The 14,561-nt window shown below is 38.2% G+C and overlaps 1 protein-coding gene across 2 annotated transcripts in view; it reads right to left on the bottom strand.

Annotated features, from left to right (window-relative positions):
• Atrn (attractin) overlaps positions 1-14,561 on the bottom strand; it is a 145,528-nt gene that overhangs the window by 99,661 nt on the left and 31,306 nt on the right. For both annotated transcript variants that reach the window (XR_015739073.1, XM_087911192.1), the window contains exons 4-6: positions 13,441-13,569; positions 12,207-12,412; positions 11,139-11,307 (exon numbers count right to left, since the gene is read on the bottom strand). Coding sequence is in view for 1 of the 2 variants with exons in the window: in XM_087911192.1 (XP_087767318.1) it covers positions 11,139-11,307; positions 12,207-12,412; positions 13,441-13,569 (504 nt within the window). In the remaining variant the exon portion in view is untranslated. The remainder of the gene's footprint in view (positions 1-11,138; positions 11,308-12,206; positions 12,413-13,440; positions 13,570-14,561) is intronic.

The raw sequence follows: 14,561 nt of genomic DNA on the forward strand, positions 1-14,561 counted from the left end.
ATTCCATGAAAACTAGTAAAGCAAGAATTGTGGCTATACCAATATTTGTATGAAATATACAAAGCCCTAAAACTCATGCTTTGATTGAGTACACAAAGAAAAGATGCTCTAGTATTTTAAAAAAAAAAGGCTTAGAGACAAAACATATCATTAATACATACACCTAGAATACGTGTGAAGTAAATGAAGAATTCACCTGCTCCCCGCGTGGCTATAAGTACTCACCTGAGCACCTTCTATGAACTACGTCCTGAGCTGACAGAGTGAATCAAGCCCAACAACGAGCATGGACAATAATGGGCACACATACACATAATTTAAGATAATTTAAGATAAGTGGCAGTGCTTGAAAGGAATTTAGAACTATGAAAAACAACCACAGGAAGAACCTGTCTGAACCAGATGGTCAGGAAAGATCTCTTCGTGAGACAATGAGATTGACCTATAAGAGTGAGAAGAAACCAGCCTTCAGGCACAGCAACAGAAAATCTAGACAGAAGGAACATTGGTGCAATAGCCCTGGAGTCAGGATGCACATGGTGCTTCATGGGCAAAGAAAGAAGACTGTTAGGGCAGCATAAGGGCAAGAGAGAAACAAATAGAACGTGGGGTGGCAAACAGTGGTTAAATGGTGATACAGGGCCATTATATTTAACTGAATGGTATTAATGGGAGGCTTTTTCTATGTGTGTAGTTTTTGTATTTGTTTTTGTTTTTTGCTATATAGAGCAGGTTGGCTCCTAACTCACTATCCTTCTGACTAAACTTACAGAATTCTGGGAGTATAGGCATGCACAACCTGTAAGTCCCTTGAGGTTCTTGAGTGGCCAGGTCCTGATCCTGAGGACCTCCAACAGCCAGGCTCCACCCTGGCAGTAATGACTAGGCACAGCCCCTACAGATGCAGGCAGCCAAACTCCATCCTACAGAGTAAAAAGTCCAAACTCAGGACTTGAAGACCCACAAATCCCTGAGCTTGAAATCCTAACAATCCTTGGGCTCACCCCAAGATCAGAACTTGAAATCCCACCAATCCCCACCCTGGAAAGCTTCACCCCCCCCCAAGAAATGCTATATAAACCATTTTCTGCTCAGTTCTCTGTAACTTCTCTCCTAAGCAGAGGCAGCCACCCTCCTAGGTTTTTCTCTGCCAATAAATCTATTGTGTGAGGTTTGTTGTGCAGTGTGACTTTGTGGTATTCCTTGGCTCCTAGCTGCCAGGATATCTTTCCCTACAGATTTGTAACACCTGCATTGGAGAAATTCCCCAATTTATAAATGTTTATAAATGTTCCTTTACATTTAAAGGAGGATATGATATAGATATGAATAGTTTGCATTGGTATGGATTTTGCTTTATTGATATAAATTTAAGGTCAATTTTGTTATATACATATTTCTGATCTTGATTAAGGTATTGTGATTGTGTAGTTCATTTAAAAATGTAATGTATAATTAGGAAATACAGGTTGTTAATGGATAATCATCAATAATAGTCAAGTTTGTAGTCATGTTAGATTTTCTAGATATATAGAGATATATTTCAGTTAGATAGACATTCTTCATATCTTTCAAAGACTACAGAATATGGCATTTAAAATGTTTTAATAACTTAGAGTTTTGCATGACAATGAGACACGTCTGCTCCTGGCAGCACCAGCTACTTCACGAGGAAGATGGGCATCAAAGAGACTCTTTATGGAGTTTAATAGCCATTTGGGCAAGAAACTGCTTTTGCCTGGATTGATGCATAAACTGGACATGCAGTACCCAGAGAGATGACTGCTGAACTTGCCTAAAGGTGAGATGGTTCTTCGAGGCTCCTGCTTCATGAAAGAGCCTGCCAGACATTCAGTAGGATACAAAAGAAAGTGACTGAACTGTCTTTAAAATTTCCTGCTTCATGGAAATGTCTGCTGGATATTATGGGTCTGTAGGCTGAAGATGGATGCTCCAACGGTACAGAAAAACTTTTGGTGACTGTCCAGGAAGCAACTGTCATTTCTAGAGTTTTGGAAGTTGCTTATAATGTACTTCCTGTTTACTTAAGCAATATTATCTCCTTCTGGAGTCTTTAATGCAGTTTAAGAATTTATAGATATAGTTTTCCTTTGTTATGATAAAAGATAAAGTGGATATAAATATTGTAACTGTAATTCTTGTTTGATAACTGTTTTGTTATATAGAATTTTACTATGTTAAAGTTAAAGTCTTCCTTTTTGTTTAAACAGAAAAAGGGGAAATGGTGTAGGAGGTTCTTTTGTCTATGTGTTGCTTTCATTGGCTGAATAAAGAAACTGTCTTGGCCTTTCGATTGGGCAGCACTTAGGTAGGCAGAGTAGACAGAACTGAATGCTGGAAAGAAGGGCAGACAGAGAACCACCATGCAGCTGCCAGAGTCAGACATGCTGAATCTTTCCCAGTAAGCCATGACCTTGTGGTGCCATATAGGTTATTAGAAATGGGTTAAATCAAGATGTGAGAGTTAGCCAATAAGAGGCTAGAGATAATGGGCCAAGCAGTAATTTAATTAATACAGTTTCTATGTGATTATTTGAGGTATAAGCTAGTCAGGCAGGATGAACAAAGGGTCTCAGCTCACCGTACAACAAAGAAAACCTCTAAATGGTTTACAGTGCGTTTAAAAATATATGCAGCCTTGGGAGAAAAAAGAAAAAAAGTTAAAGTCCTTAAAGTAAAAAGGAAGAAAGAAAGAAAGAGAGAGAGAGAGAAAGAAAGAGAGTAGTTGGGTGTGGTGGCACATGCCTTGAATCCCAACACTTGGAACATAGAGGCAGGCAGACCTCTATGAGGCAGGCAGACCTCTGTGAATTCAAGGTGTGGTCGCACGCACCTTTAATACCAGCACTTGGGAAGCAGAAACAGGCAGATCTCATGAGTTCAAAGATAGCATGGTCTACAGAGTGAGTTCCAGGACAAAGATACACAGAAAGAAACCCTGTCTCAAAAAGGCAAAAATTAAAAATAAAAGAAATAGAGGTTAAAATAAAGTTACATAAAGATAGAAAACACACAGAGAATCTGGATACTGTATGTTATTATGTTCTTTTTGAACTGTTTGAATGCTAAGAAAGGAGCAAGAGCTGCTAAAAGATATTTGTTTATAAATGCTGCTGAATTAAATCCAAGATAGGTATTTTGAAAATATCCTGACTTCACAATTGAAGTCAAAAGGTATGTTACTTTGGAGAAGTTTTGTTTTTTGTTTCTACAGAAAATGAGAGGCTATGGATTCATTCTGAGTTAAGAAACATCACGTTTGATCAAGGAAGACCACCTGAGAAATCTCCAGAAGGAACAGATGACCCAGATGTCTGAGTTCTACATCCAGAACATATTCAAGACTGCTGCCTGAGATGATCAAGCCTCACAGGTTACTCCAGTCAGGACTTGATCATAATTCCAAATTTTCTTTAGGTTCCCATAAGATTATCAGTGCCCCCAGCCAGCAGTAAGTAGCCTGGAAAACTATGCCCACATTCCCAAAAAATGGACAATGGATACTTTCCTTTGTTTAGAATGTTGGTTACAAGTTGTTATGGATAATGGTCAGGAGAAAAGCTAAACAAAGGAGATTAGATTTAGAGTTCTTGTTTGTTTGTCTGTTTTAAAAAGGGGGGAGTGCTGTGGGACAATGGTCTGTACCATGTCAATTGTATTTTAATAAAACGCTGATCAGCCAGTAGTCAGGCAGGAAGTATAGGCAGGACAACCAGGCAGGAAGTAGAGGCAGGGCGATGAGAACAAGAGAATTCTGGGAAGAGGAAAGCCCGGTTCTGCAGTCCTGACCCAGACACAGAGGAAGCAAGATGTGACTGCCTCGCTGAAAAAGGTACCCAGTCACATAGCTAACATAGACAAGAATAATGGGCTAATATAAGCTATGAGAGTTAACAAGAAGCCTAAGCTAGTGGGCCAATCAGTTTATAACTAATGTTAAAAAAAAAGAATATAGTAAATGATGGGATTTGTCATTTTTAAATATAATCCCATTCACTTTTACAAATGGATTAAGAGCAACAGAAACATAAATCTGACAGAATTCTATTGCTAGAGACTAAGAAGAAACCAATAGCAGGCTATACCTAAAAATAAATAAACACAACAAGTATTTGTTGACAGTTGGTGAAAATTTGATACGAAGTTATGAAGAAAGGTTGGAAAGGAAGGGAAGTATCAAAATAATTTTTGCTTCAAGACAGGAACACATGGCCTAACGAGATGGATCACAGTTAAGAGCTCTTGCTGATCTTTCAGAGGACCTGGATTCAGTTCCCAACACCCACATGAAAGGCTCATAGCTCTCTGGAACTCCAGTTTCATGGGATCCAACACCCTCTTCTGGCATTGCTTGCATGTAGTGAGCACACACACACACACACACACACACACACACACACGTGAGACACTCATAAACAAATAAATAAACTTAAAAAAAGAAAGAAAAAGAAAAGGAAAGGTAATGAGGAGCTGAAGACATGGTTCAGTTAGTCAAGTGCTTGTCACACAAGTTTGGGTTGTGCTTGAAACACTGTGGAGGCAGAGACAGGAAGAGTCCCCAGGTTTTGCTGAGTATGCACTAGATTTAGTTCGAAATCCTGTCTCAAAAAACAAAGTGGAGAGCAATTAAGAAAGACAATCAACAGTGACTTCTGGCTTCCACACTGGAACACGCATACACACATAAGGAAGGAAAATGATGGCAAGGCAAGCATAAAACCACACAAATGACACACATGGCTCTTAAAAATATCTAGTATTAACCACAGAAAGAAAAATAATTTTTACAAGTTTAATTTTTCCCTTTCTATTCATGGAAGCAGCACTAGGGGTAAGAGTGAGTAGTCAGATTTTTATTTGTATGTTTGTTTATTTTTGAGATAGGATCTCTGTATTGCCTATAGCAGCCTCAAAAATCACAATCTTCCTGCCTCTGCACCCTAGGTTCTGGGACTGATGACAAGCACATGCCACCACACTCAGGTCTAGATTTAGGGCAGATTTTAATGATAGTGTCAATAAGACCTGATGAGGGCTGGAGAGATGGCTCAGTGGTTAAGAGCATTGCCTGCTCTTCCAAAGGTCCTGAGTTCCATTCCCAGTAACCATATGGTGGCTCACAACCATCTGTAATGAGATCTAGTGCCCTCTCTGGCCTGCAGGCACACATGTAGGCAGATATTGTATGCATAACAAATGAATAAATATTTAAAAAAAAATAGTAAGACCTGATGATATACCATAACAGTCAGATACTTGAGTACCCATGATAACTCCTCACCTCTGCTTCATGGTATAATGCCCTCCCTTGAGTATAAGCAGAATCATTGACTCGCTTCTAACCAGTGGAAAGCAAAGATGACAGGGTGTCATTTCTGGCTTCATGACATAAACATAGGCATGGATGAGAACCAGTGACAACTGGGCATAGAAAGATTTGAGAAGATAAAAGCAACCTCTGTGAAGGCAGCATCCAGCACGAATTGGAGAGATATCTTGGGGATTAAGAGTTCTTACTGCACTCTTAACAGGACCAAGTTTGGTTCCCAGCACCTATGTTGCAATTTCTGGTAACTGTCCAGGTGGATCCCAATACCCTCTACTGGCCTCTTAAAGGTACTTGCACACACACAGCATTCACTTACAGAAACACATACACATAAAATAAATCCTAAAAGAAATACATGGCAGGAAGATTTAGGATTATTACTTTCAAAGTGATAGTCATTTAGGGAAAGCTTGTTTTATTCTAAAATATATGTATGGATTTACCAATGAGAGTATATATAGGAAACAGAAAATAGGTTTGCAAATTCTTTTGCAAGGAGAATATAAAACAAAGGTAGTACAAGTTTCTTCTAATAGTCACACTTTTGGAGGGTGGGGTTGTTTCATATTTTGGGTATAAGGCTGTTAAGATCAAGTGAGAAAAGGAACTCTATGTATTATTCCTTATCTTACCATTCTCCACTTTACAGATAAGAGACAATCCCAAATACTTGCCCAAGTAGAGAAAAACTCTCATTAAAACAAGAAGACCTGTCACAGACACACATGCAGGCAGACACCCTCACACAGAATTATAAAAACAAGTCTTTACAATAGCAAGAACAAGAAGAGATGTGGCTGAGCTGAGGTACACAGTTCGGAGATAAATCTCCATGCTGCAGCAGTAAACCCCTCAAAATTTCAGTTTTAAAAAATGACACCCCCCCAAAATAAATACACTACAAAACCTGGGAAAGAAACAGAATAGAAAGACTTGAAAGGCTGAAGAGGCAGGGTCTGGATTAAGTGCAATAATGGGAAGGCGGGGTTTTTCCTGAAGACAAGGAGATTTATAGATGTCAACCATACTTGGAAACCTGAAGGAGTCCAGAGTTCACTAAAGCATTACTTAATTTTCAAAAATCTGGCAAAGAATAAAGGATGGTACAAAGGGAAGTCTTTATGTGACAGTGACCCTGATGGTAGCAAACTAAAGGAGAAAAGAGATGCTGTTGACAAACTAAGAAGCTTTGCCCCAGGTCTTGATCCTCAACCAATACTTGGAGTCACAGAGAGCAATGGAGAATTGGTGCTTCTCATGAAATGGAAGAATTTCAAAGATGTTGTAGAATATTACTTTAAGATGTGTTACATTTGTTTATGCTGTGGAACATTTGTCTAATGATGCAAAGATGTGTTGCATTCTTTTATGTTGCATTTGTTTAACCCTGTGAAGCTGTGTTACTCTATCTGTCTAAAACACCTGATTAGTCTAATAAAAAGATGAACAGCCAATAGTTGGGCAGAGAAAACACAGGCAGGACTGCTGGGCAGAGAGAATAAATAGAAGGGGAAAAAAGGAGGAAGGAGCAAGAAAAGAAAGGACCAGCCATCCAGTCACCCAGCCAGACACAGAATAAGAAGGGAAGAAAAGATATACAGAAATAGAGAAAGGTAAAAGTCCAGAAGCAAATGGTAGTCGGGATAATTTAAGAAAAGCTGGCTAGAAACAAGCCAAGCTAAGGCTGGCATTCATAAGAATAAGCCTCCATGTTGTATGATTTATTTGAGAGCTGGCTGATAGGATCCCAAAGAACAAAGAGCCAAAAGAGTAAAGAGTTTAAAAAAATAACCAACAACACAAAGAAGCTGATTTGGTGCTGGCAAAATGAAGTGTCCTCAAGTTATAATTGTTTTCTTTTAACCTTCATTTTTATGCTATGTATACATGGCTGTGTACTACACATCCATGCAATACCTGCAGAGGCCATAAGAGGGTGTCAGATGCTCTAGAACTGAAGTCCCAAGTAGCTGTTACCAGGATTAAGTGGTCTTAATAGCTCAGCCATCTTTCCATCCCCTCCACTTAATACTACTACTACTACTATTATTATTATCATTATTACACTTATTTATTTGGGGCAAGAGTGTATATTTGCCAAGGCACCAAGATGAATGTGCCTTGACAAGTTTCATGAGTCCGTTCTTTCTTCCATCCATGTGAGTCTTGGGTTATCAGGCCCGTGAGTCAAATACCTTAACCTGGCCTCTGATATTCTCTATGTTCTCTAATTTTTTGGTGATATTTTCTACTCTTTCATTTGTTTTTTATATGTGCAGCTGCTAATTGTAGTATTTTTAAGGTTTGCCTTTAAATTCCTTGTCAGATAATTCTAAAGTGTGTCACCCCAATGTCATTGTCTCTCTAACGTCTTTTTTCCTCATTCAAATTGAGACTGTATCGGCTCTTGGCTGAGCAAATTTTATATATCATGCTGTGAGACTCTGTATCTTCTATTATAGCAGACCTACCTTCTCTGAGACCACTCCAGTGGGATAGAGACGGTCAACTATTACTGCCATTACAGCCAGTGGAGGGTAAAAGTCCAAGTTCCCTACATGGCCTCTCCTGGCATCGCAGGGTGGAGGTTTTATTCTTGCCTGGTAGAGCTAAAAGTCCTATCTCCCTATTCGGTGTCTCTGGTACTGATAGCTAGGGTGCCTCACTATATTTTGGCAAGGACATCCAGGCTCTTTACTTTACGGGCACAGATGAGGCCAGGACTAGATTTTTGTGGTATCTGGCTGGCATACAGACATTACTATTAAAATTTTGTCTTTCTAAATCCTTGGACTAAAGAGAAAGCACAAGCTTTTCTGGAAGAGTTTGCTTTAAAATAACTTTTTATTCTTTGGAGATGGTAGATATATAATCTAGGTCTTGTATGTACAAGGCAAGAGCCCTACCTCCAGGCTACAACCTAAATTGTTTCCTTAGAGCTTTTTTCCTCCTTGTACCTATCATTATTTTCAAATTGCCAATGTCCTCAACAGTAAGTTTAAGATACACAGGCAAAAAGAAAAACCTTAGGACTCACTGCAATGTTGTTCATGGTGCTCAGGAGTACGTAGTCATAATGGGTTTTTGGTTTGTTTGTTTTTGCTGTTTAGTTTCTCTTGTTGGTTTTACATACCGTGTTTTTAACTATAGTTAGCATTTAAAAAAATTTCTTAGGCCAGAAAGATGGCACAGAGGGAAAAAGCACTTTGCCGCCAAGTCTGATGACCTGGGTGTGGCTCTGAGAGAGTGGGACCTACAGGGTGGAAGCAGAGAATGGACCCCCCTGTCATTCTCTGACTGCCACACAAATGCTACGGTACATGAGTTCTCACACACAAAATTAATACATAAATGTAAAAAAAATGTAGTGATATTTCATTATATTTTAATAAATAAAGCTTGCTTGAAGATCAGAACACAAACAGCCACACTAGTCGGCCATACAGGCCAGGCAGTGGTGGCATACACCTTTAATCCCAGAAGCCACACTAGTTAACCATAGAGGCTGGGCGGTGGTGGTGCATACCTTTAATCCAGCTCTAGAGAGAAATGTAAAATGGGATGAGACAGGAACTCACTCTCTTTAAGTCTCAAGACTTCATAGAGGTTGAGAGTTTTCTAGGAGCTTTGCTGCTTTGCTTTTCTGATCCTCAGATTGAACCCCAATATCTGTCTCTGGGTTTTCTTACTTGTGCTACAAAAAGATGTTTAAATTTTTTCTATATGATTTACAAGATTCCTGTTTCAATATTCCTTTTCCAAGGCAGTATCCATTGTGTTTATATATGTATCTCCTTTCACATTTGTCTTCAATTCTGAAATTATTTTTAGAATTGTTAACTTTAATCATTTCGTTTCTAAGTTTGTCTAGTAGACTGTTCTTTCATGATGCACATCACTTTCTTATCATTAAACTTGTTTCAGAATATTAAAGCTTTCATCAATTTTATAAGGTTTTATTTCACTGTCCTAAATTACTTTGTGTATTTTAATGACTATATCTAGGGTGATTCCAAAACTATATGTGATAGTTTGACTGAGAATGGCTCCAATAGGTTCATATATTTGAACATTTGGCCCTTAATTGATGGAAATGTTCTGGGAAGGATTAGGAGGTATGTATGGCCTTATCGGATAATGTCACTTTGAGGTTTCAAAAGCCCATGCAAGGCCCAGTTCCTGCCTCCCCCCCCACCACACACACCCCATGCTTGCTTGGATCAGGTGTATGAGTTCAGCTACTGCTACAGTGCTATGACTGCCTGCTGCCATGCTCCCTGCCATGATGGTCCCACAGTAGCTCTCTGAAACTGTAAGCAAGTCCTTAATTTAATGCTTTCTTCTGCCTTGGTCATGGTGTTCAAAGCAATAGAACAGCAACAAAGACACTATACCACACTGCCATAGTCCCACTCATTTTAAGACGATTGCTATTGCTTTATAATCACTAATAAAAAATGCATAGAAAATTTTCCAGACTATAAAGTACAGCATTTATAAATTAAGTATTTATAAACCTCTTCTTGAAATCTAACACTCCAAAGCTAACTCTAATATGATAATGTACATTCTACTTTCAAATAAGCACAGACTTCAAACTCTGGGAATTATTAGACAAAGGCAATTTATGGAAAAAAAACTATAAATTGAAATCATCTGACATATGAAAATTATTAAAATATTGAGTAACTTCTATTTATGTAACCCACTATATATCTAAAGCAAAATATCAGAGATAGTATCTTAAAAAGAAAAATTGTTATCATGACAATGAATTCTTTGGAACTCTCAATTTTAAATCATCAACTGTGGTGGTTTAAATGAAAATGTCACCAGAAGCTCTTAAGGAGTGGCACTATTGGAAGATGTGGCCTTGTTGGAGTAGGTGTGGCCTTGTTGGAGTAGGTGTGGCCTTGTTGGAGTAGGTGTGGCCTTGTTGGAGGAAATGTGAGATTGGGGACAGGCTTTGAGGTATCAGATGCTCAAGTAATGCCAACTGTAGCATTTTCTTCCTGCTGCCTTTGGATTCAAATGTAGAACTCACAGCTAGCACCTTGTCTGCCTGCAGGTAGTCAAACTTCCCGCCATGATGATAATGGACTAGACCTCTGAAACTGTAAGCCAGCCCCAATGTAAAGTGCTGTTTGTTTTTTTTTAATGTTCTCCTTTTTAAAATTGCCATGGTCATGGTTTCTCCTCACAGCAACAGAAACCCTAAGACACAAACACACACACACACACACACACACACATATATATGCATATGTATATACATATATACATATACACACAACATATATATATACATACATACATATACATACATATATATATGACTACTAGCAGAGTTTAAACAGAGATTTTTTTCTCAGTAATTACTTAAGATTTCTTGTCTTTTTATTATTTTTATGCCATAGTTTTTCAAAGTGTAAACCTAAGTTTTTTACAAAAGTGTTTAAAACCATTTACAGAGCTGGTGAGATGCTGAGAGAGTAAACATTACAAACCTGGTAACCTGCAGTAAATACCCCAAACTCACATAAAGACGAAGGAGAAAACCAGCTCCACAAAGTCGTCTTTTGATCACCACTTACACACTATGGCAATACCACTTACACACCATGGCATGCACATACCACTTACACACCATGGCACGCACATACCACTTACACACCATGGCACACACATACCACTTACACACTATGGCACACACACTTTCACCACCGCCCCCATCATATATACACACAGTAATAATATATAAAAATTTTTAAATTATAAAGCCACTTACGCTAGAACCATGCTATAATCGGAGTGGTTGAACATATATCCGCCAACAACCCACATTATATTCCCATTGACCACAGCTTTATGAGAGGCTCTGGGGAGCTTTAAATCAGAATATTCCTCTCGAATCCAGAAAGACTGGTTAGCTGGCACAGGTACTGAACACCCAGGACCTAATTAAAACAAACAACAAAAAAAATAATTTCACAAAATGCAGCATGAAAGTTTATAGTTTTCCAAATTCTAATCTAAATGCAAAGAATATTCAAAGAATAGAGGTCCCTTTAGCATTTAAGCATCCAACATCTTTAACTTGTGGGGTTTTAAACTTTTTTACATGTATGAGTGTTTTGCTTGCATGTATACCTATGTACCACTTGCCTTACTGGTGCCCACTGAGGCAAGAAAAAGGCATTGGATCCCTGGGAACTGGAGTTACAGATGTTGTGAGCTGCTATGTGGGTGCTGGGAATTGAACACAGGTCCTCTCGAAGAGCAGCCAGTGTTCTTAACCAATAAGCCATCCCTTTAGCATGTAACTGGTGTTTTTAATTTCTTCAAGATACCAAAATCAATCACTCCCTAACAAAATTTAGTATTATACACTTCCTGATGACTTGGCAATATTCAGATTAAATTTTCAGTAAAAATCTTGCTTAAGCAGTTCTTAGGGGAAAGGGCCGACCAAGGGGTTATCAATTCAAGTGGGAAAGACCATACGATTAAAATATAATGACAGATCTAAATTTATCTTCTGGTAAACTCAGGAGCTGAGCAGATGGAGGAGATTAGCTCTCACCTATCTCTCAGCTTCATTCTCTGCCCTTTAATATGAGACCATGGTCTGTAACTTTCATGAATGAGTTACAAACAACATGTCAAACCTTTCCACAGTTCTAAGGATATCAATTAACAACCACACAGGTGTAAATTTTAAAGAATCTGGATAAAGGGAGGTGAATGTTTGAATGCCATCTGATACATGAGTAACATAAAACACACAGCTGCTAAAATAAACTCCCTTATGGTTCCCTAAATTACAGCCTTCTGAGATGAAAAGGATAGCGCCTACCCTGCCAGTGTGGGGAGCAGGAGCACCCTCTGACATCACTTGCATTACAGAAGCCTCGGTGAGGAAAGCCACAGTTGTCTGTACAATGAGGAATGTCACACGACTCCCCTTTCCAGTTCTCAGAGCATTCACATTCAACAGTATTGCTGCTGTTGCTGTTCTTGCATTCTCCTCGGCCTGAGCAATTATTCGGACACATGTCAAAACTACAGAGAGGAGAAAACTAAGTCAATAAAAGCAATACTTCAATTGTAATCAGAACCTCCTCCTACACAGCTTCAGGGTCTGATTGTCTTCAGTTCAGCCACAAGCATAACCACAGGACTTACCATTTAGCCCATGTGTGCTCACTGAGCTCTGTGTAGCTAAAGCCCGAGGTTCAAGTAATGAAATCACATCAACATTATTAGATTCACATATGAAGAAGGTAAGAATAATTAACTCAAAAAATTAAAGTAATTACAAAACAAAAGAGATTTGTGCAAAACCACTCAGACTTGGCTCTAGATTGGGAACCAGGATCCTATTCTTCCTGGTAGCTCATTACTAACGAGTTCTACGAAAGTGCCAAGTTCATGTTGGGAAATGGCAGAAGGAAAGGAATCCAACGAACTGCCAATATATTCATGGTACACAGTTCTCTGTAAAGGCTCTGAGAATTAGTAGAATTTAAGATTACTGTCCAGTGATATAGTTAAAGATCTTTAGTAACTTTATTAACTCATGTCAGACGGAGAAGAGCAATAAGCTTCATGATCAGTTTAACTATGTCTCATAACATGACTTAAGATAACAGTATTGATAACTTTGAGATGACATAATTCAAACTTTTTAACGGGCTGCATTAGTGGTCTATTATAACAGTTTAAGAATAAAGACTTCTCCTACTACTGATTATTGCTGAGACACTACCAGTCTTTGTTAAATGCACAAAGCAAATGGTTGACACTTTCTTCCAGCAGCAAGAAGAATGCCCCTCTCTTCCAGGAGATGCTCAGAGACAAGATCTAGAAACTATGGCCCTAACCACTGGGGCTGACATTTGTTTAACTTTTTAGCTCCAGTTTCTTCAATTATACAATGACAAAAACAGTGAATACTTAAAAGAATATTAGTTAACAAAGTCCATATTAATTTTTAGCAAGATACCTGACTTGCTGTAAGCCCCAACACACTAGTATCATTAAAACAGTCTTTTGAATATTATTAAAAATATTAAATCTAAAAATCTTACTTGTAAGTGATATTAAATCCAGTCAGATTATAAGCAGCATCACTGAAAAAATGAAGCAGTGCATAACCTGAAGTGACAGTGACCTCCGGGGCCGTCTCATTGCCATCTCTTTCAGGAACAATGAGACCACTGAAATGCAAATACAAACCAAATTACAGTAATTTTAACAGAATTCATCTCTACAATTTTCAATCTAAGTCTAGTAAGTCGTGGATCTGCTGAGAAGGAGCCCTGAGTCTGCTGGGCTTCCTCTAGTCTGCTGTTGCCACTGCTGTTTGTTTGATCTTGCTGTTCCTGCTGTTCTGACAGAGTCTGAACTTACCTCTAGCTGGCCTCAAACTCATAGACACCCCCCACCTTCCCTCCTGAGTGCTGGGATTATAAGCATGCACTACTAATGCCCAGCTTCTAAAACAATTTGAAACCAATGACTTTGGGTTTTTTGTTGTCGTTATAAAACTTTTTATGATACTCTTAAGCAAGACTCTACAATCACATAAATAACAAAATATGAACTGATAATTACCAAATATGTACTGTTGAAAGAGAAAATATTTTATATATGTTTATTTCATAATATGTATATGTAATATGATACACCTACTATCATACATATTACTATATATGCAAATAAATACTAGATAAATTATAATATGTATCACTTTTCAATTTATATTTTTATATAAACCATTTATAAAAGTTTTATGTCTCAGTAAGTATTTTATAAATGATTTATATAAAAATATAAATAGAAAAGTGAACTGAATCTATAATCTTTATACTATTAGCTTTCAGATGCATGTTCTTTGCTCAACTGGTAACAAACATTTTATGTCCCACTTTACAAACAATACACAAGAAGCATTTCTGTCTCTGAAGGCTCCAAAAGCTCTCCCTGGGATCTTAGTAAAAGCCCAGTAAATAATATTCAGAGTATTCGGCGGGTGCCAGTAAATTCATGTGAAGTAGAAAATTACTGAATCAGAAACTACCATTTTAAGATATTTGGACCATAATACCATACCAACTTGTTTTCCAAAAGATATATGTTAACTTGAAGGCTGGGAATGGTGGCACACGCCTTTAACTCCTGTACTCAGGAGGCAGATACAGAGATCTCT

This window comes from Myodes glareolus, chromosome 10 (assembly GCF_982192425.1).
Source record: "Myodes glareolus chromosome 10, mMyoGla1.1, whole genome shotgun sequence".
Taxonomy (NCBI): Eukaryota; Metazoa; Chordata; class Mammalia; order Rodentia; family Cricetidae; genus Myodes; species Myodes glareolus.